Genomic DNA, 24,944 nt, shown 5'->3' with positions numbered 1-24,944 from the left:
CTGGAGGTCTTTATAGCTCGTTCGGCGCCTAAGGAATTTTGAACAACATTTTTTTATATTGCAATATATCGCTTGAAAGATCTACTACACATAAATAATGCTATCTTACAAGAAAGAAATAAGAGAAAAGAAATACAGAGTAAAAATTCCTGAAGTGGCCCGCCCCCTCAATTTTCACACTTCGTTAGTGCATTTGCATTTCTTAGCTTCAGTATCCACAAATATATCAGCAAAATACTTCGCCAGCATTCGATTTTTTTACATATTTTTTTATTTTTTTTTTATTAGCATTTTTGGACCTTATTTTCTTAATAAGAATTGCAACCAAAGTTTTCATGTGATTTTCATGAAACTTTGTGAGTACGTAAAAAAACTAGTTTTCTAAAAGCCGATAAGACATTTTTTAGCAATTTCAAATTTTTCAAACTTTTTTAAACATTTTCTTTTCATTAAGTTTAAGTGTAAGAATTTTCCTTGCAATATTTTATTAGAACTATGTATGTTGGGGAACTAAGTCAGTTGGGTAATTTTGGTGAAATACTTAATCAACAACATATTAAATATGATACATTTCTTCGGAATATCCCGGCAACACTGGTAGTGATGATGGGGTAAACCGGTCTTGTTCCAGTAGCCAGGCTGGGTTGCGCCGGCTGCGTGCGATTGTGAATGACGCACTGGGCAAATCTTAGCAAATAAATGTGAATGAAATAAATATGATGCCAGTCATATTCTGTCAACACTCCAAACAAGTATCTTCAAAAAATTAATCGGAAAAGTGCAATATGTTGAAGCCAACCCCCCGACTTCAGCGGTTATGACTTGTGGGCACAAATAAGCATTTATAGATTTCTGAGCACTTACGCCTTCATTGATCTCCTTCATCATACCCGACGTTAAATTAGTTGTCTTATTAAAACCGCCGTAATCGCTACCGCCATTTATAAAAGTATAATTGAAGCCTAATTTTGCGGCCAATTCTTTTATCAAATCTATGCTATATCCTTCAAACTGATTGTTGCCAATCAATTTTTTGTGACTCTCAACTAAACTTGCGTAAGGTTTGTTCTAAGGAAATTTATATTTTGTTTTTGTTGTGTGAAGAGGTACGAATGTAGTTGTTGCATGAAAATAAACATGTTTAAAAAAATAAATAAATATATGTATGTAGTGTATGTAGGCTAAAACGTATAAAACGAATCCAGGGAAGATAAAATACGCATATAAAAAATTCCGGGGGTTGGGATCATATATTATTATATCTTATATAGATTAGTTGTAGTATGTATTTGAATTAGTTACGGTTAGTAAGGGCCAATTTCAGATGAATATTTAAACGACACCTTAGTTTAATTCTGGATTGTTATTTAATTGTCATTTAGCTTTCGTTGGCTTTCAGATCAACTTAATTTAAAAATGCCAAACAAGGGGCAACATTGTTGCTTGTTCCTGGAAATTTTTTTGTTTGGCAAGATTGATAAAACAACCCATCTATCAAACTTGGCCAATATTGGCCATTTAAGTGGGTATTAAATGTATGATCGGAAAATGAATTTTTCAAGTTAATTAACAATCTCTACTTAAATAGGCCATCTGAAATTGGACCTAAGAGTGGCGCAGCTACGAAGTTGATTTATATAAGAAATGTAAAACCAAGGACCGCAATCATGACGAGTTATTTCAAAAAGATTGATTTTTTAATCAGGTATTATTTTAAGATCTTAAACATTGTAAACAACAAAAATAATATGTACATTTCTGAGTATCATTGTTTTGTCCAGTCTGTTCAAGGCTTATTTTTTCGTGACAGTTCGGCGTTTTCGGCCATATTTATAAAAGTTAATGTATATGTATGATAAGTATTAGAACTTACAGGCACTGAAATCAGAACACGAAATGTTTGGTTCACTAAGGAATCGGCATCTCCCTCGCTTGGTAACTCTATTTGAGGTGGACGTTGAAGAGTAAAGTTATTCCGTTCGTCCCAAGTGCCTATTTTAACAAGACCGCTTGATTGTAGCTCTACAACATCGAGGATATATCCCTTACGTATATTGCCCTCAAAGTAAATTTGACCGGTGATAGTATTTTCGCGAATATTGATCTACACTGATTGAAATGTTGATTACATTTCCAAGATTAGAGTTTACATACATAAGTACACATATGTACATATATATATATACATACATATATAACAATGAAAGTAAAGTAAAAAGAACAGTTATGTACACGTTTGGAAGGGGAACGTTACCGAGCGCATGTAGTTTCGAAATGTTGATCCATCTGGCTGCACGAGATCGCTGCTATCAGAACAGTTTAGCGGTTGAGGACGATATATGAGACTCCTTGTAGTTTCGGCAAATACTTGAACTGCATCATACGTCAATGCCATTTCTAAAGTTATCGGACATAAACCTGCTGAAATATTAAATTTTTGTGAAGCCAAATCCTACAGAAATCATCCTCAAAGACAATAGAACACAAAGAAGATGCAAAGTCCATCCGGTTCATTTTCCTGGCTGACTCTCCAGTTCTTTATATTCTATATTCTTTGATACATACACATTTTATTGAATTACATACATATATATTTACGTACATATACATATGTACATATGTATTCACTTGTGGTCACCGAAAGCGGACTGTAAAGCTTTTGTAGGCAAAGTTCAAATAGAAAACGCTTTGCAGAGTGAATTGTATGTAGAATTTAAATATCTTGAATAATTGTGTTGCAAGAATTAGTTGTCATTCACCCGACATGCATGGGCACAATAAATTTCTGGCGCTATCCCTTTGAAAAATTTCACCGATTGGTCTGTGTAGCCATTACAGCAGTCATGCGTATCTGACCAACGGAAGTACTGGGAACCATCGCAGGTATACCTAATGTGACCAACCGTACTTCTTTCGGAAGTACAGGGCATGAATCACGTAACTTTCAAACGATAGTCGTTCAAACGATATTGACAAAACGACGTCGTCGAAACACTGATTTATGCATTTGTGTTGCTGTTACATGTTACTGTTACTGTTAGGTGAAGCAAAAGTGAAAACGAGTTGACGATATCGCACAAGCGTACAAACAATTTTTGGTTTTCACGAAGCAAGACAATCTGGACATGATATCGTTCAGACGATTGTCTTAATACGTGATTCATGCCCTGTACTTCTTTTCGAGCTCTTGTACTTTACTCAAATGTACTCCTTTGCGATATATTGCACTTCATGTCATGTACTTCTCCGATCATCTGGACGATCGTTACATGGCTTATTGCCTTGGAATAGTCGGTAGATACCACCCTGCATACATTGCTAAGGTGACGAGAGGAAGCCTTCACGTAAGTAGGGGTCTTCATCGATATCGAGGAGGCCTTCATCAATGTCACTCTAGAGGAAATAGTCAGGTCTATTCATAATTTTGGGGTTCATACCAAGGCTTATATACAGCTTACTTCGTGACAGAACTATCTTGGCGGAGTGGGGGAGCGCCTGCACTCAGCGCAGAGTGAATAGGGGTACTCCGAAAGGTGGTAGTTTCTCACGCCTACTCTGGATTGCGGTTGTAAATGATCTGCTAGAGGAACTGGAAAAATGCGCTGTCGGATGATCGTGGAACTCTCGGTTAAGTGACGATTTCTAGACACCATTTTTGATTTGGCTCAAGGTTACCTAAACCAGATAACTAGCTGGATGATCGACGGAAAGACAGAACTGGTACTGTTTGACAGGAAATACAAGACACCCGTTGTAGTCCTTCCCTCGAGTGGGGGTGTTCGTCTGTGGATCTCAGACAGGGTTAAGTAATTAGGCTTGGTCCTGGATAGTAAGCTGTCGTGGAAGCCTAACATTGAGGAAATGATAAGAAATTCGTCGGTTGCCTTGTACTGCTGTAAGGAAGCTCCCTGTAAAAGGTGAGGTCTCTCGCCTAAAATAATTCATTAGCTCTATGAAACCAGATTTGTCTCACGGAGCCTCTGTCCGGTGGAATTCACTAGAAAAGGCTAAACTTGTAAAAAACTGGAGCGTCTACAGCGAATCGCCCTAATTGGAATTAGTAGAGCATTAGAAACCAACCCTGGCGCTTAACGTCGCGTTGAACATGGCGCCTGCGGATATTGCAGACAGAATTGAGTACGAACTGATGTTAGGCTCAGAAAAACCGCGTGGTAATACTCTGGAGTTCTGGCGGGCTTTGTCTTTGAACACATAGAATACAGCGCCTCTGAACTAACTCCAAGAAGCCCCTTCTCTACCTATATTCTCTCAAGAGAGGACTAGGTAGGGCGGCGTTACTCGAAGAAGGGAGCGGTAAACTTCTTCACGGACGGATCAAAACTTGGAGACAGGGTTAGGGAGGTTTCTTCTGTCGGAAACTCTCCATCAGAACTACATATGTTCAGGCTTCCGGACTTCTGCAGTGTCTTTCAGGTGGTGGAGAAAGCTGCCATCAAGGAAGTGGTAGACTCACTCCTAAAGGGTGTGATGGTGCGCTCGAAATCGGTAAAGGAATGTCTGACCTCTATATCAATCGCTTCTTAGTTCTTGTAAGTAAGGCTAGTTTAGGCGCCGGATCACAGTGAAATTGCGGGAAACTACGTGGCTGATGACCTGGCATCGGATACGCACCCTTAAAACGTTATCCCCAGATAAGAAGCAAGTAGGGACGCCTCTGTCCTCCTGCGGTACACTCTTGGATGGTCTAGTGTTAGCTCGACGAGCGCTAGAAAAACACGCGTACTTCGTTTTCGCGATAATGAATTGCATACTCTACTAAATACCTAATAAAATGGGCAAAAGAAGGCGACGATCCTTTTGAGACATAAAGAAGGAAAAAAGACATTTCTCTGCTGCATAAAATATTTTTATAGGGAACTTTAAAATGCTTTTTGCAGTGCTAGGTATCAGCTATCAAGAGGAAGGTGAGGTGGAATCATCTCCACACTTTCTTTTAGACTACCCAACCTTCGGGAGGCTAAGATGGAAGCACTTTTCAACTAACCCTGAATTCTCAGGGATCGAAATTAGCCACATTCGGAATTCGGTAACTAAATTAAGTTACTAAATTAAGGGTATTCGTTCAGTTTTTTCGTGGTACCAAAAAGGACTATCTCTTAATTGTCCAAGTGTGTCCCTTTGCCTGGGGCAACCACTTTAATCTAACCCAACCCAGCCTGTACTTCTTTGAGCTATGAAATAGTTGGTCACATTAGGTATAGCACCTCTAGCTATACTAATTGAAAATTGGGTTTGCTGGAGCGATTTGTGATTTGGCAATCCCATTATCAGACAAAAGGCTACCGAAAGTGTCCTTCAACCAGTCCTATAAGATAAGGGGACATTTGCAGGGATATAATCATGATAATTTTTCGATATCACTAAGGTGGCGATAAATAATATAAAATCGACTTCCTTCCAATATATTTAATGCCAGTGATATGTTTAGGTATTAAAAATTTAGTAGACTACCCCAACTCTGATAAATGGAATAAAAGGCAGAAAATAATTTTTCCTTGACTTATAGAATTAAAAACCCTTCATATCTTATTATTTTAAAAGACAAATTAAAGAGTAAATATAAAAAATTTATGAGATTTAGAATGAAAATCGTGAGGCTCGCGAAGCGTGAACTTGTCGTCATAACTTTTCCAAAAATATACTTCAAAATCTGGGACTGGTACTAAATACGTGCGTTAAACGAATTTCCATCGTTATCTCTGCATAAGCACTTCATTGCACTGCTGAGAACTAAGTAATATTACCTGTACTCTCGTGGTAAGTGGATATAATAAGCAAACATCTGGTGACTTCGGATAATCCATTAACAACAATTGTCGGTATTTTATAAGCCAACACGATGTTACGAGCGATTTCATTGGCCGAAAGCGTATATATTTACATCTGTATATACATATACCTTGTTTATACCGACACATAAAGCGCTTTGACCTAGTTCGCTGTGATTTAAAACGGATGCATAAACTGAATTTCAAAGCGCGTTGAAATTGAAAAGTGTACTGACTCGAATTAGTTTTCAAATCGGTTTTTTATTTCTCACTTCGGTTAGAAAACAGGTATAAACACATCGCTCATTTGACGCGAAGTGAAAATAGGCTGATGCCCGTCTTAAATTTTAATTATTATTAAAATAAATTTGAATTATTGTTCGCTTCTATTTCGGTGAACCGTGCGAAGTATTTATTAAAGAAATATCGAAAAATAAACAGCAAATTTTGGTTACTTTTGAATACGGTTTCAGCGAGTGCGCTATAAAGACACAGGTATAAACTCTAGAAAGTAATATGTGTTCAGTAAAATCGGTTTTTTGTTAATGCGGTTCTTGCGTAGGTATAAACAAGGTAATATATACATATGTACACACATAGATTCTCAATTTACATATCGTCGTTTAAAGCAAAAAAAAAACCGCGTATCAACAAAATGCAAAACCGCGTATGTGAGGTTGCATAAATTATTTTCTAGAGATACGTATGTATGTATGTACAAATACAAACCATTGTCTATTTGGTCATTCTCGTTATTGCCTAGTTGCGATATGAGTTCCTGGACAATTAACTGATCTGGTGAGAACATGCGTATGCCAGTTATATTTGTGTCACTATATTTATATTCTTCTAAATCAAAAGTATGGAAATCTAGATTGCCTATAATATACGAATATTTGTCATTCATGATTCCAACTTGCTGTGCCTAGAAGTGTAAAAAAAAAATTGTGACAATTTATGCTTGCAAAATAGCGTATCTTCGGGTATTATGGTAAAAGCTTCTATTTAATAAGTCACGTTAATTTTTTTCCAAAACTTGGTTGCTTTGCGACAATACTTGCTGCACAAAAGTCTGTTAAATTAGAAAAAAAGTTTACTTAAACTTATATTTTGAATATGAGCAGACTACTTACTCATTGTGTTCGTCATTTTGGATAAGGAAGCCCATAAACAGTATACATATATCAATGCGCTTTCCCAGTTTCAGTCAAAAACAAACGGACTAAAGGGCATACTATGTACTTACATATGTATAAGCGGGGAATGCTTACAAATATCGAAATCGTTGTAGAATTTAATTCAGGGTCATTATTTTATAGAAATTATCCCACCTAATTTTTTCTAAATTATTCTCTGCTGATGTCAGAAGTTTTTACGACGGGATTTTTGATATATAAACACGCTTAGACGCGGAAGTACTGTTATATTTTTTCATAATACCCAGTACTGCTGGACCTACATACCACACTGGTAGAAAGCATATCTGCAAATGGCCAAGGTTTATATATAAAAGGTTGCGCAATGCGCAGGACCGTTATTTTTCTCGCAAAGTTTGGGCGACAACAACAAGCAGCGAAAACAACAGGAAGCGTAAAAAACATAAAATTGAATAGTCTGTTCCTTTGAACTTCGGACTAAAACCTGTGGAACTGTCAAACTACAATTTTACTCTCTCAACTGAGAGTAAAAGGAGAACAGATGCCGAAGTGCACGGGAACGCAAAAAGCACTATTTCCTGTAAAAACGTCAGACGGTTTGTTTACATGTCATTGGTACTACACTGATTTGGCTGAAATATCACTAAATAATTATTAAAATCTATACATATTCAAATATTTCGTTGTTTACTTGCATTTTTTAACAAATATAAGGTTCTTTGCTTTCACCGCTTTCTGTTTTTGTTTGCACATGTAAATCAGCTGATCGTTTGACACTTACAGGAAAAAAAACTCCGGACTAAATCCTGTAACTTCTGACTAGGAACAGTTGCTCAGTTACTCTCTCAAATGTGTTCCCACTTACAGGTTTTATGTCAATAGGAACGACTTCCTGTAAGTTCTGACTAAATCCTGTAAACTGGACTGCTATTGGAACAGACTAGAAGTGAAGAGAAGCGATTTCAAACGAATTGTAATCGATAGCTTATTCAAAAATACATTTAAAGTTCATTTTAACCAAGTTTTTGCTCATGCCTTTATGGCGACCAATTTTTGCGAAATTTTCAATTAAACTCGCTATATCTCAGGCGTTTATGTATCGATTGATTTGAAATTTGTACACAATAAACTAGATACTATTTATTTTAAAGTATATGAGTCTAACTACACTCCTTAATACTTATTAAAAACAAAATGGCGGATATTTTAACTTTTTTATAAAAGGTAAGGTTTTTACAAATGCAAAAGTTGTGTTATGAAGTTTAAAATTCTTGTTTTGTTTTAATGCAGCATTATAGACAAATACTTATATACGGAAATTTTTGGGAAAGTTTCATGTTTAGAAAACAAGTAGTTCTAAAGTTATAACAATATTATGGTGACATCCACGAGCAGGCGCTCGCCTCTAGATAGAGAGAGAGATGGTTCGTTCGCAGAAGTGGAAAACTTTTGACTGCCATTCACCTGGGAGTGGCCAGAAGCGATTCTTGTGCGTACGGTTCAAATCGCAGCTCACAACGTCCGGATATTTATATCCACCTATCGTTTGGGAGCGAGCTAAAGTGAGAAGGCGTAAAACTTCGCGTGCGCTGGGTTTGGGTCCCGCCACGTGAAAACCCCGCCCAATGAAAAGAAAAAAACAGCCTCGGATGAGACCCCCTTTTTCTGATGACGACCACGGCAAACGTATAAAGGACTATGATTTAAGGGTATGCACCTGGAGTATCCGAACCCTTAATGGGGAAGGTGCCTCTGCCCGGCTGGTTGATGTCCTCGGGAAGACAAAGGCTGACATCACCGCCATCCAAGAAATGCGATAGATGTCAAAATTACGCATGGCGATTTTAATGCCAAGGTGGGCAAGAAAGGGATCTTTGGCGCCACTGTCGGAAAATTCAGCCTCCACGACGAAACGTCCGATAACGGACTGAGGCTGATCGACTTCGCCGGGGCCCGAAACATGGTAACATGTAGTACTAGGTTCCAGCATAAGAACATCCACCAAGCTACATGGCTGTCTCCAGATCGAAAAACGAGAAACCAAATCGATCATGTTGTGATAGACGGAAGGCAGGCTTCAAGCGTTTTGGACGTACGTACACTCCGAGGGCCAAACATCGACTCGGACCACTATCTTGTTGTAGCCAAGATACGCACCCGCCTCTGTGCAGCAAAAAATGTGCGCCCAACAATGCAAGGAAAGCTTAACGTCGAAAAGCTGCAATCACAACAGACGGCCAATTTATTCGCCACTCGACTCACACACCTGCTCTCTGAGAGCACTCTTCAACAATCCGACGTACGCGAGCAGTGGAACCACATTTCCCGATCATTAAGTACCGCCGCCGAAGAAGTAGTTGGATTTCAGCGAGCCCGAAAGAACAACTGGTACGATGAGGAATGTCAAGAAGCCGCAGAGAAAAAAGATGCCGCCTACAGGGCCACGCTGCGATCGGGCGCAACGCGAGCCATGTGGGACCGTTATAGGGAACTGAAGAAGGAAGCAAGACGTATTTGCCGCAATAAGAAGAGAGAGGCCGAAATACGTGAGTGCGAAGAGCTTGAGATGCTGGCCGACAGGAAGAACGCCCGAAAATTCTACCAGAGGGTTAGGCGACTTACGGAAGGTTTCAAGACCGGGGCGAACTCCTGTAAGAACAACAATGGCGACCTAGAGACCGATGTCCAGAATATACTTAAATTGTGGAGGGAACACTTTTATAACCTACTGAATGGTAGCAGCGCTGAAAGTAGTGAGGAAGACGAACCCGAGTCCCCAGTCGATGATGATGGAGTAGCTGTCCCACCGCCTGACTATGACGAGGTACGTATAGCGATTACGCGGCTGAAAAACAACAAAGCTGCTGGAGCTGACGGCCTGCCAGCCGAGCTATTCAAGTACGGCGGCGAGGAGCTGATGAGGTGCATGCATCAGCTCGTATGCAGAATATGGTCAGATGAACGCATGCCCGACGACTGGAATTTAAGTGTGCTCTGCCCAATCCACAAGAAAGGCGACCCCGCCATACGCGCCAACTACCGCGGAATTAGCCTTCTAAGCATAGGTTACAAGGTCTTATCGAGCGTATTGTGCGAAAGACTGAAGCCCACCGTCAACGAGCTGATTGGACCTTATCAGTGTGGCTTTAGGCCTGGAAAATCCACCATAGATCAGGTATTCACAATACGCCAAATCTTGGAAAAGACCCGCGAGAATAGGATCGACACACACCATCTATTTGTCGATTTCAAAGCCGCTTTCGACAGCACGAAGAGAAGTTGCCTTTATGCCGCGATGTCTGAATTTGGTATCCCCGCGAAACTAATACGGCTGTGTAAAATGACGTTGAGCAATACCACCAGCTCCGTCAGAATAGGGAAGGACCTCTCCGAGCCGTTTGATACCAAACGAGGTTTCAGACAAGGAGACTCCCTTTCGTGTGATTTCTTTAATCTTATGTTGGAGAAGATAATAAGAGCCGCAGAACTGAACCGCTCAGGCACAATACTTTATAAGAGCGTACAATTGCTGGCGTATGCCGACGACATCGATATTATCGGTAAAAACAAGGGCTACGTCTGTTCTGCCTTCTCGGGATTGGATTGGAGAAGCAAAGCGAATGGGTCTGGTGGTGAACGAGGACAAAACGAAGTATCTCCTGTCAGCACACAAACAGTCAGAGCATACGCGTCTTGGCACCCACGTCACTGTTGACAGTTACAAGTTTGAAAAAGTAGACGACTTCGTTTATTTGGGAACCAGCATTAACACCAATAATAATGTCAGCCTTGAAATCCAACGGAGAATCACTCTTGCCAACAAGTGTTTGGGCTGAGTAGGCAATTGAGAAGTAAAGTCCTCTCTCGTCGTACAAAGATCACACTCTATAAGTCACTCATCATGCCTGTGCTGGTGTATGGCACCGAGGCATGGACAATGAAAGCATCTGACGAGGCGGCTCTTGGAGTTTTCGGGAGAAAGATTCTGCGGACCTTTACGCGTTGGTGATGGCGAATATCGCAGACGATTTAACGATGAGCTGCATGAGCTTTACAACGATATATACATAGTGCAGCGAATTAAAATTCAGCGGCTCCGCTGGCTTGGCCATGTCGTTCGAATGGACAGAAACGCCTCTGCTCTGAAAATATTCAACGCGGGCCGCGATGCTGGTAACAGAGGAAGAAGAAGGCCTCCTCTGCGTTGGAAAGACCAGGTGGAGAAGGACTTGGATTCACTTGGCATTTCCAATTGGCGTCAGTTAGCACAGAAGAGAAATGACTGGCGTGCTGTTTTGGACTCGGCCAAAATCGCTTATGCGGTTACAGCGACAATGCATTTAACCATTTTTTACGACAAATGTAAAATAACCCAAAAAACTTAATTCCAAGATGGCAGAATGTTGCCAAATGACAGTTAGGGGCACGACTGTGATTCCATGAACTACGTGTCAAATAGAAGTAAACTGCATCAAAAAATCGCTGTTACAATTTTTTTTTTAATTTCCTACCAAATTTATCTAATTTTACTGGACTAATTACTGATCTTCTAATTTACGTAGCGTAACCTAATAGATATATCGGCCAACGAAAATATTTTTGTTTCGGAATTTTTTGATGTGGCTTATAGGCGGAAAAGTGACAATTAGCTGAAAAGGAAAATACAAAAACATTAAACATTCGCTTCTGGCTAGGATAACGGCGATTTCTTACGTTAGCTTAGTTGTGTCTAGACTAATTGAGCTTTTACTAGTAAACTTTTTCAGCTCTCCCCTGAGGCTCACGTTTTGGCTTTCTTTTGCAAGTTTTTTGTGTTACTGAACTTGCAGTAAAAGCCAATCAAATTTTTCTGATGTTGAATAAACCTATAACGTGACTATAGTAAAAACATTCATCCTAATAAAGCGTCACCACATTACAGACTCCTCATAACAATTAATTCTATTCCTACATTCGTTATTGTGATCCGAAAAGAAAAACAGTAGTCCATAATACCCGAAGCTACTCTGTGTACATATATGAGAAGTAAACATTTTAAATTTGATTAAGATTTTCATAGTTCTTATATTTATTTATATTACCTGCCTTAAAAGCTCGGCTACCGACGGAGTTGAGCCTACCACCACAATCTGTCCATCATCCGACTTGCGCACGCGTCGTAGGACCGCTTTGTAGTTTCCGTTCAATTTGAGGTCGTACCGTAGTACATTAATGACCGGACCGTCACTGACGTAAAACGACATTAAACCGTTTAATATGCTTAAATAGTCAGCTGCAAAATAAATAGTCATATAAATTTCATGTACTTGTTTGAATGCCATATTTATATATGTATGTACATACAAGATTCATAGAGAAAAATAAACCGTGTCCATTCAAATACGTTGATAAGATCATGGAGTATGCGCGCCAAATCCATTGGATGTGGGTAAAGGTTAAAGCCTTCCAAATGCTCACTCATATGCGGGTATACATAGGGGATATCCTTGGCATCACATATTGTTAGCAGATGTGCTGAAGTTTGACGCGAAGAAGGACCAAAAATGGCACCTATTCCATTCTAAATGCAGTTTAATGGAAGATTTCAAAGAACACTTGCTTATTATTGCTTACTAATGAGTATTACATATTATTTTTATAAATTATGTTGCTTAACAAAATTAAATAAATTCTAAAAACTTTTTAATTGACCTAGTCCATTCCGAATATCTGGTCGACTAATTTACTAAACTATGCATGTATGTACATTAGAGTGGGCCATATTTTTTAAAACACGAAATTTGCGGCTGCTATCCCCTGAAGTGATTTTCTGCAATCAAAGATAATCCCTTCAAATTTTAACCCAATTGATCAAAAATAATAATCTGTGCCACAAACGTGCCAAAGTTTGAAAATGATAGAATCGCTTTGCGTAAGTGCCCTCGTTGGCTAGTCATGGGTTGTGATCGTTTATGATACAAAAATGTTAGATTGGGCGATAAAGTACCGATATCCATACTTACTACATACATATATATCGTCATTGCACACGAATAAGGGCGAGCTAGTGTTTTGACGGCGAAAAAAAAACGCGTAAAAAAATTTACGAAAAAAGACGCTTAAGAAAAACTTCGGCGAAGAAAGAAATATAGATTTGTACCAAGGACTGTCACTTAACCATAATTCCACAAAAACTCTTTAATAAGTTTACGCGTCTTTCTTCGCCGTCAAATATTTTAACGCGTCTCTTCGCCGTCAGCTATATAAAGAGTCTTTCTTCGCTGAAGTTTTTTTACGCGCCCTTATTCGTGTCTAGTGACGATACGTACATCCGTTAGATATCAGTGTTGATAATTTTGATACAATTGTACTTTTTTCATACAATTTCAAGTGCTTTCTACATTCCTACAACCCAGCACTTTTTAGTACAATTTCGTCTGCCAAAATTTGGCAACACATGATTCGTTAAGTTATGCAGAATTGTTTTGATTACTTTCTTAGATGATAGATTAAGAAATCAAAACACAGAAAAACTGAAAGAGGAAGATATTCTGAATTTTAGAAAAAAAACGTGGCACTTTGTAAATTTAAAAATATCTATTCATTGTGCTTAGATATGTACATGTATTTAAAATCACAGCGCCTGATGTAAAAGTGTGTATATTTTACGTAAATAAAATAGAGGTAATATTGTTTCTAAATTTTTAGCAATTATTTGTACTTTATTAGGAACAACAATTAAATACAATTTATACACAATAAAAAAAAATAAAAATTCGGTACAATTTAGTGATAAAAAGTACAATTTGAATTACATTTTCGTACGAAATTGGAAAATGCAGTTATCAACACTGGTAGCTATGTATGTATGTGTATTTTTGTTGTGGCTCAACTCACGGAGAATTCTGGGAAAAGATTGTGAGATATCATCTATGAGTACGGTGGCCATATTTATTCTAGCCAAATATTGAGGAAAAATGCGTATTTGAATTTTTCTACAAATGCTAAAAAATTCCAAATTTTGTTTAAATAAACATGAATATTTCAATAATTCTAATAGATAACTAATTTCTGCTCCTAATCAGCAGTACCAGAGTTTTTTTTTGTCAAATTATACTCCAGAGGTGCGTTCTGCCAAATCGGTGCTTCCTGGTTTCAACCTCTGGCACGAGAAACATCCCAAAAAATTTAAATTTTGTTTTTAAAGCGGTCGAGAAAGTCGGCCGGCACTGGCGAAAGTGTAGGCACTAAATATTTTTTATGTAGTTTATATTTGTGCTATATATATATTACAGTTTTTTCTCTAATTGTTCACAATTATCAAATATTAAGCAGTCCCACTTTGCCACAGTTAAAACTAAACGTTTTTTATATCGGACCAAGAAGCAATGGGGCATAATCGTAGTCCTCAGTTAGAGCCAGCTGTAGTTAGAGTAAAACTAAAAAGCTAGAACCCATTAATTTTCGTAGCATTACAAAAGCAATAAATTAGCTGTTTCATGTCAACGTGCAACTCTGATATTTTAGTTTAGACAAAAAAAACGTGGAAACCCTCATGGAAAATATTTCTTGATTTAAATTCTCAAAAATACCCTTCATTTGCTATCTATCATAAATTGTTTTAGGTACAAAAAAGTGGCAAACCCATTCAAAAATATTTCTGAATTGATCTACTTCGCCAAACGAGGAGTGCCGTAAGTTTGAAATTACATCGCGCCATTGACTAAACCGAGCTGTCGTGTGTTACGATTGGCCCCATGGATGTGGTTTGCCAATATTATACTGCGGCAAAGTCTCATTCGGGGGTGTAAGTCAATACCTAAATTCCTTTGTTGACTCATTTGCCAGAACCGTTGCGCGCTTTACTTTACAGCGACTGACAGAATCAATAGGTATCCATGAATGTGGACAAATACAACTACACATTCGGTATTTAAGGAAATTTCGTCTCTTTAGCCTACATTGAATTTCTGCGGCCCAACAAATCTCACCCATTTTCTTTTGTTGTCGCCAGCGAATGCAGAACAAACATTTCTTCAAATTTAAAAAGTAAAAATTTCACTACTAAAAATTTAAGAATGTTCCTAAAACTTTCAAAGAAATGGAAATGGAAAAGAAATATCACTGTTTTTGTTTTTAGGAGTAGGGTGGGAGTGTCATTGATAAAATTAGAGTGAGATAAAGTTTTTCTTAGGTAGTTTCATTTATTTGCATTCGTTGTTGTTGCCGACCACTTGACTTTTAACAAGTTTATGACATTTAACTAAAATAATGCAACCAGATTCTCTAGCAGAAAAATTTTTGTTTCTTGAAAAAGAAACAAAATTTTCAAAGCTAGTGAAGTTGATGAAAATATTAAAAGAAAATTCTTGCGCGTTTCCAAACTGCAAGAATTCGGTACACCTGTGTAATGGTTCAAAAATAATACAATCTAATGCAGTTTGATAACAAATAGCTATATGCAATTTATAAATTTGGAGGTGGATTTTGCGCAAAAATTATATGGATGGTGTAACCGGAGTTGGACTGATGAGGTTATTTTTTCTATCACGACCGAAGGCCACCAACGCGGAAAGGAATTTTGCGTAAAAAGACTGCTGATGGCCTAACACGAGTTTAATTTTTATACCCGAGCGCACTTGTGCACAAGGGTATTATAATTTTGTTCACATAACGGTTGTTTGTAACAGCCAAAACGAATCGAGATAGATATAGACATATATATACATAAATGATCAGAATGAAAAGAGAAATCGATTAAGCGGTGACTGGCCGTCCGTCCGTCTGTCTGTCCGTGAACACGATAACTCGAGAAAAAATTGAGATATGTCAACAAAATTTGGTAAGTACATAGGTTTCCCTTTATCCAAGGTAGGTTGGGATTGAAAATGGGCAGAATCGCACAATAACCACGCCCGCCTCGCATATAACGGTATTTTCGAAATATGCAAAAACTACGATATTTCCGCAAATACTGGATCCAAATTGTTGAAAGTTGGTATGCGAAGTAGAAATTTAAAATAAAATAAGACAGTTACATATGAAATTTTTGGGAAATGGGCGTGGCCCCGCTCACTTACGATAAAAAGCTGTATCTCTGTAGTCCCTTTACCAATCCCCACCAAACTCGCTGAGAACATTACTTAGGGTTTGACTAAGAAACCTGTTGAAATCCGACAAGAACCACGCCCACCTCCCATATAACGGTAATTTACAGAAATACGAAAACTGCGATAAATAAGTAACTATTTATGCTAATTTACTCAAAATCGATATATGCAATAACCTCTTAGCAGAAAATTATAATTAGGAAAATTTTTGGAAAATGGGCGTGGCACCGCCCACTTATGCCTACATATGTGTCTCTCGGTAACCGGGTTACCAATTTCTACCGAACTCGGCACATTTATCAACCTTGGCATGAAAAAGCAATATGCTGAACATTTTTGAAATCGGACTAAAATTACTGCCACTTACCATATAACGGTACATTTTATAAATACGAAAACTCCGATTTTTTAATAAGCTAAGACGCCAACTTACAACAATCACTTAACAACACTTAACAAGATGATTGATTACTTACTACGTAAGTGTATATTGATAACCGCCTTACCGATTTCCACCAAAATTGGTCCAATTATTTCAATAAATCATAGTGTACTATCGAAATAATTGGAAAAATACTCTTGATTATCATGCAGTCTACTGAAAGGTGAAAAAACGATATTTAATATGTGTGCCGGGTATATAGTGTTCGGTTTCGCCCGAACTTATACTTCTTTACTTGTTCTTTGCCAATTTTACACCATTTTGAAATCGCCCCCGGAGTGCCTGTTGAAGGGGCATGGAGGAGAAGGATGACTTTTTTTTAAATTTTATACTATGCTCTTTTCAATGAGTGTAGTTTTAGGTGACACACCCCTTCTCCCTCCGCTCCCCATCAAAACATCCTTGTAGAAATAACCGAACATTCATAAATAGTCCTGCGACATTCCTTATAATTCTTCGTATTTTGAAAACCTGAAATTCCGTTTTATTACTATCCATAAAAAGAATTTTTACAAATAATACACAAAATAATGAAAAATACCGCCTTTTACTTCTTAAAACGGTAATTTTCGTCACAAATTATTGGTAATAAATTACTTTCAAAGAGACAAGTGTTGAAAGTTCAGTATTTTAACTTAAACATTTTAAAACTGGACATGCAAGACTGTGCGCGTTTATCGATTCGAGAAACTCTGGTGTTTTGGGAAAAAGCAAGAATCTTCCTTCAATGGGAAAATAATTGCATACTAAAATTGAAACGATTGTACGGGGAATGGCGAGATATCCAAAAGTCCGAAAGAAAAGTCAAATAAGTGTATATTATATCGTCTGCTGAGTGGAAGATCGACCTATCTCGGCAGCCAGTTCGAAAACACCCTATCTTAAAAACCTTTTCAAGAACGCCCTTTTTCGGAATTTTATTGAAGAACACCATACCTCAGAATTTGGTTGAAGAACGCCCTATCTCAGAATCCGGTTCAAAAACGCCCTATCTCATTTCAAAATGTATTGAAAATGTGACGAGATAGGACGTTTTTGAATCGGCAGCTGAGTCAGGGCGTTTTTGGAATGAATTCTGAAACAGAGGGCGCTCTTCAGCCAAATTCTGAAGTAGGTCGTTCTTGAAAAGTTTTTCGAGATAGGGCGTTTTCGAACTGTCTGCAGAGATAGGTCGATCTTCCATTCAGCAGTCGATATGTACATGACCTTGAAGATTTTTTAGACAACGCTGCAGAAAATACTCTACTTGAATGAAAAACAAGAGGATAATGAGTTTTTGAATTACCTACCTGCATTTGACATTTAGTTGAACAGAATAATAGTTGATACCAACCTGCATGAATTTACATAATCTTGAGTACCCTTGTAATGAATCGCCAAAGTTAATTTCTTCGCTTCTTCCTACCAATGGTATACCGAGATTGGTGTTGGCTTTTGTAATTGCGTAGTCAAAAGTTACCCGCAACTCTTCCACATTTTCATCGGATATAATGCCTAAAGTAATTAATTAATTAGAAAATCTATAATATAAATACATATGTACATATATATGCCCCTATTTATGTATGTACGCGGGTAAATTTTTTTGTTTTTAAATATAACCGACTTTGTTTCGGCGACTGAGGTGATCTACTGGCAATTCTGAACCAAAACGTCCATGGAACCATAGCTCTAAAATAGATTTCGATTGTAGTTATTGATTCCTAACGAAATTATTTTTTACATACATATGGTATTTTTTTTTTTAAGAAAATTTATGTAGGCCGATTTTGCCTACGAGAACGAACGCTTGCGAAAATAAAGATATAACGCAAGCCAACAAAATAATGTAAACAATTTTGGTGCGGTAATTGCTAAAGCTATTTTTGATAGATTTGTTTTCTGGTGATTCCGACTTCGTAGGCATAAAGTTTCCACCAGCTCGATGTTTTCATAAGCTCTAGGGAAGAAACCATTGCCTATATAACCTTCCTTTTAATAATAATAATCGATTGGGGCTTACACATTTATTAGTGTTTGGTCGATCTTCCATTTAGGCCAGTGTTGCCACAAAAAATTACCAAATTCCTCAAAAACAAACGTAAAATCCTCAAAATCCGAACAAATTACTCAAAGTTTTCTTATTACAGATATGAGTATTGTTTACTGCATACTATTTACAGGTACTTAGTATAAAAATTAACTACATTCTCCAATTCTTATAGGGTATAAACATTTTGTCCAACGCTCGAAAATTACCTTCGATATCCAATATGAATATCGAAGTGAGAATGAACTCATAAGCAATCTTAGTTTTCCAACGTTCAGTGTAAATTGAAAACACACTCGAAATGGATTCGAAAAAAAAATTAAAACCATAGTAACAACAGAGAAAGTGAGACCCAACTCAAGGCACATAAATACAGGTAGAAGCCAAAATCATGATAAAAATATAGTAAGGTAGAACCGCTGAGAGTCACTTTTAAAATTCTTGACGTTTCCAAACAATTTAATTTTTAAATTTATTCACAAACTCACACACACATTTTCATTTTCAATCTCAAGCAACAACAATTTCAAACAATTTCAATTTTTTATTTTCACTTTTATATGATTTTAAAATGTTGGCAAACTTCAAAAAAAATCATGGCCGACAAATTGAGAGAACAGTTCTACCTTGCTATATTTTTATCATGGTAACAACAGAGAAAGTGAGACCCAACTCAAGGCACATAAATACAGGTAGAAACCTTTAAACCTCAACTTGATTTTATTAACCGACTTCCAAAAAAGGAGGAGGTTATCAGTTCGTCGGAATATTTTTTTTTTTTTTTTTTATGTATGTTACCGCATAACTTTGGACCACGTCAACCGATTTCGATAATTCTTTTTGCATCGGAAAGGTAGTGTCTCAGAGGTGGTCCCATACTAATCTAGTTGAGATCCGATCAGTGGATCATGAGATATATATATATATATATTTTTTTATATGGGAGTTGAAGTCGGTTTTTTTTTTGCTAAAAATTACTAGTTTTAATTCCTATATTTCGTTACGCTTTGAATGTCATATCGTTGTTTTTTTTTTGATGTTCGTTAATAGCAAATTTTAATTAACACTTGAATTTTTGTAGTGTTGTGCGGTTTATACTTAGCGTATGTGTTAAAAATGCATCACCCGAAGTATGTGGTGTTAAATATAAAGCAGATACCACTTATTTTTTTAACGTGCTTCAATGTCCTTCGCGTAAGGAGCGTTGCGAAAGCAGCTGTGGGGCAGAGCTGCAGCGAAATGCCTTGCTGTGCGTTAAATATTTTAAAGGAGCAGATTTCACCAATACACCGGGAGGTACAGGAAAGGCACGTTTGATGCCATGTGCTGTTCCTATGACCCTTATGCCGAAAAGTCCCTCCAACAACACTGCAACTCATAAAACAAAAACAGAAAACAACATACACGTTTTATCAAATTTTAACTAAAGAAAATAAATAAATAAGAATAAACTTCAAATATACTTAAAAACGTCAACCAGTGAAATACAATTTTTTATTTTTCCTTACACACGCTCATTTTTATTTTTACTCTCCCGAGAACCTTGACTTTTGTAGGTTTGACGTCAAATTGGCTTCTACCTGTTTTTGTTGTACCATGACCCAACTTATTAGGGAAAGGAAATATGAGATAATCACTCTCTCACAATAAAATTTCAATTCGATAATGGGCTGGATTTGGAATTCATAACGAAGGGAAAAAGACATTGGATAACGAAGGAGAATGGCCTAGATCTCGAATCGAATACTAACCTATTGCACATTCGTTATCGAAGGTGAGGCACGAAAAAAAAGATTGGTTTTCCAATCGATTTCGAATTGTTAAGCAAGCCCAATGTTTGTTGGGAAACGAAAACAATTGTGAACAATTTAATTTTTTTATTTTAAATTTTATATGATTTTAAAATGCTTGCAAACGTCAGAAAAAAAATTATGGCCGAGAATTGAGAGAATGAATTTACCTTGTAATGTTTTTATCATGCATTGAGATATCAGCTGTTAAAGTTGACATTTCTACTAAAGGTTTAAAAATTTATTTCTTTCGTAGTCAGTATTCTTGTAGCTCGAAATGGTATGAGTTAAGGATGTTTCGAATGCGAATTTTCGGAGTGCGAATGTGAGAATATTAGGAATAACATTGAAATAGCTATAATCAACTTAGTCATCGTTTTTATTACTTAAAAATTTTGTAAATTACTAGAACATTTAACGAGTGCTTAACCTATACAGTGTTTTAATGTAGTAGTCAAAGTTCAAAAGGGGCATATTATATTTAAAAAAAAAAAAAGTAATTTTGCTGCTTTCTTAAATGAGGCGATTTCTTAGAGATAACAGCACTAGCTCAAGACCATCGGCGTAGCTTACTAAATAAAATAAAACTAATTGTCAAAATGGCCTCTAATTTGGGTAATAATATTTCACTTGAAGTAGAGCCATAAATAATGCGACATGCGAACCAAGGCTGATATTGTGCATTCTTTTACTGCGCAAATAGATTATGACATCTTTGTTTTAGTTGAGACGTGGTTGAATGCAAGTTTTTTCGACAGTGGGTGCTTCGACTCAAATCTTTTTAATGTTTTTCGCAAAGACAGAGATGCTGCAAAAACTGGTTGCCTTCTTGGTGGTGGGGTTCTAATTGCTCTCAAGCGTCAACTCCGTGCATTCCTGTGTCCTGTGCGTTTTGTGTTTGTATAAGTTGTCAGTCTTCACAAGGTTCCATATTTATTTATTTATTTATTTATTTATTTAATCTAGAAATAAACATTTCGTACAGACTATTTGGTAAAAACCAAAATATAAATTAATAACTAATTTAGCATACTATTTAAAAGTAGTTTGAAGTTAGATTTGGAGGAAGAGAAGTCGATAGCAGAAGAGTTTAAGAGCGAATTAAACTCGTTTAGAGCTCTGCGAATAGGAGCGTTATTCGTATAATTATTCCTGACAAAATCCAGAGAAAAAATGTCATGATTCCTAAGGCTTCTTGGTGGGATATTAAATGTAATCCGTTCGAGTAAGAACGGCGAGTCAATCGCACCCCGTATAATGTCAAAAACGAAAGGAAGAGAAAGAATAATCCTTCTATTATGCAGTGATTTAAGGTTTATAAGCATGCATTTAGCGGTGTAAGATGGGAAAGGATCAACGAAATGTAGAGAGCGTAGAGCATAACGAATAAAAGATTTTTGGATACGTTCAATTCTGTTGATATGACATTCATAATATGGTCGCCAGATGAAGACAGCGTACTCGAGCTTAGAACGAACAAGAGTAGTGTATAGTAATTTTATGGTATATGGATCAGTGAAGTCCGAGCTAAATCGACGGATAAATGCAAGCATTGAATATGACTTTGCAATGCTATAATTTATATACCATTATTATTATTACGAAGCGTAAAAACCACCTGATAGTTCATTTGAGTAGTACAAAGCTCATGCTGACAATGTGGTATCTCTAGTTTTAAATAACCTAAATGATAATCATTTATGTGTGCTAGGTGATTTTAACCTATGCTAGTTTTTTTATGTCATTTTAATAATTTCCTTATTTCTTTGAATAGAATTTTGTAAGTGATAACGTAACCTACAAAGTTAGTGTTTACCTTTAGTTGTAAAATTCGGTTTCTACTATTTTGCTTCAGTACCTTCTGATGACATATTATCTTTTAATTACGCATTATACGATTTTTCTAGTTTTAATGAATTACTATTCGATATTAATTGGGATAAATTATTTGCAGATTTTGATACAATTTACAGTTTTACTATTTTTAAATCCATTTTGTGTAAACTCTGCTTGGATAATATTCCGGTTAGAAAGAAAAACCCCTATAAAATACCCTGGTATTCTAAGGATTTAAAAAAGCTTAAAAATCTTAAAAAAAGCAATTATTTTAAGAAATTTAAGTCCACGAAGAACCATTCGTTTTTCGTTAAATATAAACGAGCTTTAAAAAATTTCAACTACTTAAATAAATCTCTTTATAATAACTACATCGGAGTTGAACATTAAATCAAATCCTAAAACCTTCTGGAATTACATAAAATCCAAAAGGAGCAGTGCTAGTGTTCCCAAAAACAATAATTAAGCGCGAACCTCAAGTGAAGCGGCAAATTTATTTGCTGAGTTTTTTAAATCCAATTTTGTTGATGAAGACCATGATCAGCCATGCGAATTTTCATCTAGTCTAGACTACTCTTTGGACTTCGGGGCTTTATGCCTTTCATCTGAGGATATTAGTAACACTTTGCTTTAGTTGAAATCTTCCTCCCAAACTGATGTCGATGGACTTTCAGCAGTTCTAATAAAAAATTGTCCTGCTTTGGTCTATCCTCTTACTTATGCAATAGAAGTTGTGTTGTTACATTTGATAGTATCTCATATCCCCCCTTTGTTGCCTCCTCTGGTGTCCCACAAGGAAGTGCCTTGGGACCACTCCTATTTGTACTATTTATTAATGATATCACAAGCTGTTTTTCATTTGCGAAATTTTTGCTTTATACTGATAATTTAAAGATTTTCTCAGTGATTAAGACCGCAGAAGATGCTGTTAAGCTTCAAACTGAAAGGATTCGATTTAATGTTCCCCAGCGATCTCTTAGGAACTTCTACCCTTTTTATGTGGATAACTTTAAAACTAAGTACGCCAGTAATGCCCCCATTACTCGCGCTTTACGTGAATTGAATTCCCTTATTAGTAATGCTGATCTGGATTTTTTCCCTTTCAGGGATTGCTTTTTTGAATTTTCTGAATTATGTATTGTAGTTTTATTGAAATATATATAAAATGTATATTAATAGTTTGTACTAAATTACAATTGTTCATAGTCTGTAAGGATTGAAATTCATAGACATAAATAAATAAATAAATAAATCCTGCAGATACACAATGGAAATAACAAGAATGATATGCAAGTACGTAGGTGAAAAATGCATTCTTGCATTTGTTTGTTTAAACTTTGCTTTGAGTAGAAAAAATATATAGCAAAAACTAAACAAATTTTTTAAACTACAATTTTTTTCCGATAACGCCATATTGGATCCAAACCTCCCTTACATATAAGACTTTGGTGATAAAGAACAAAGTTATAAAATTTAGTAGCCACATTGGATCCGCCATTTTGAATTTAAAAAATCTGCTATCAGATTCGAAATCAGCGCCCTCGAAAGCCCCCAAACACTAAGTTTCAAATCTATTTGGTTACTTCTCGACTTTTGGCCAGCAAATTATAGTCGTCAAACCATAGTGCACTGTATAGGTTACGCACTCGTTAAATGTTCAAATAATTTACACAATTATTAATTAATAAAAACGATGACTTAAGTCGATTATAGCTTTTTAAATGTTATTCCTAACATTCGCATTCGCACATTCGCATTCCGAAAATTCGCATTCGCATTCGCTAATATGAAAAATATGGCATTCGAAACATCCCTAGTGCATATATACGAGTACACAATTGAGCATATTCACACATTTTTATTGAATCTTGACATAGCGAACATACTGCATATGTAGCTTTTTTACATACCTATCGGAATATTTCCATCGCCGTCATTATTTTCGAACGAATTCGACCATGCTTTTACGTATAAAATAAACTCTAACATAACTATTAATAACTTGAGTATTTCCATAGTGAGAAGAGTACCAAGTCCCAATTTATTAGGGAAACTATTTGTTACTTGATAATTTCCTTATTTCATGATTAAAATTCAATATTTTTTCACTCCGTTATATTAAAGTCAACTGCGGATGAACAAAGCGCGTGAACAACTAAGTTAGAAAAAACATCTTCTCAAATGCATTGTGCTTTTTGGAAAATTTCGAGCATGTACATACCTACATACATAAGAAAATATGTATGTAACAAAAAGCTTTGAAGCTTATTGAAATCAATGAGTTAATTTTTTTTAGAAATGCATCACGATGTGGAGACTAAAACAGTGGCGTATACCATTCAATTCCAAAGAATATCTATACGAACATTTATTGCACAAGTTTACGGAAATAAAAAGATTGTCCGAACTGAGGCCTTTCTAAACGAACTAGTATCGCCCAGTTGACAAAATTCGACATATTTTTTCATACACTTTTGAATTTAGTTTGTCACAAATATTGACTCTTTTATGCGAATGACGATTTTGAAGTGCACCACCAAAATCTATAGCGAATTTACAGGAAAACCTCAAACCAAATGCCTTCAGTAGATTTCGAAATTATACCGAGAAAGGAGACTCAACTCACCAAACAATTTTGGTATCAGTAATGACTACCTCCCTTATAAATTTTAGTTATTGAAAAAATGATATAATGAATATCATAGTACTATGAATATATGTAGCATAGGATGAATAAAACAAAAAAACAAAAACCAATTTCAAAACTGGAAAACACAAAACCTATTGAAAAAATTTATAATTTAATATTTTC

General features: G+C 36.4%; 1 protein-coding gene across 3 annotated transcripts; it reads right to left on the bottom strand.

Annotated features, from left to right (window-relative positions):
* Positions 1-554: 554 nt before the first annotated feature.
* LOC118753210 (glutamate receptor ionotropic, kainate 2-like) lies at positions 555-24,272 on the bottom strand. Of its 3 annotated transcripts, none has more exons than XM_036488084.1 (8): positions 24,043-24,272; positions 17,811-17,971; positions 12,290-12,506; positions 12,028-12,218; positions 6,519-6,714; positions 2,255-2,418; positions 1,874-2,104; positions 555-1,068 (listed from the first exon to the last, which is right to left on the bottom strand). In XM_036488084.1, the coding sequence occupies exons 1-8, from the start codon at positions 24,146-24,148 to the stop codon at positions 727-729; spliced, it is 1,608 nt and encodes a 535-aa protein (XP_036343977.1). In that variant the 5' UTR covers positions 24,149-24,272; the 3' UTR covers positions 555-726. The 3 variants fall into 3 exon arrangements, with proteins under 3 accessions (XP_036343977.1, XP_036343978.1, XP_036343976.1); XM_036488085.1 differs by having other exon boundaries at positions 2,255-2,397; XM_036488083.1 differs by having other exon boundaries at positions 556-1,068; positions 2,255-2,421.
* Positions 24,273-24,944: the final 672 nt, after the last annotated feature.

The sequence above is a fragment of the Rhagoletis pomonella genome, unplaced genomic scaffold (assembly GCF_013731165.1).
Source record: "Rhagoletis pomonella isolate Grant_MI unplaced genomic scaffold, Rhpom_1.0 Rhpom_scaffold_02213, whole genome shotgun sequence".
NCBI classification, from domain to species: Eukaryota; Metazoa; Arthropoda; class Insecta; order Diptera; family Tephritidae; genus Rhagoletis; species Rhagoletis pomonella.
This window is presented reverse-complemented; position numbering and strand designations above follow the sequence as displayed.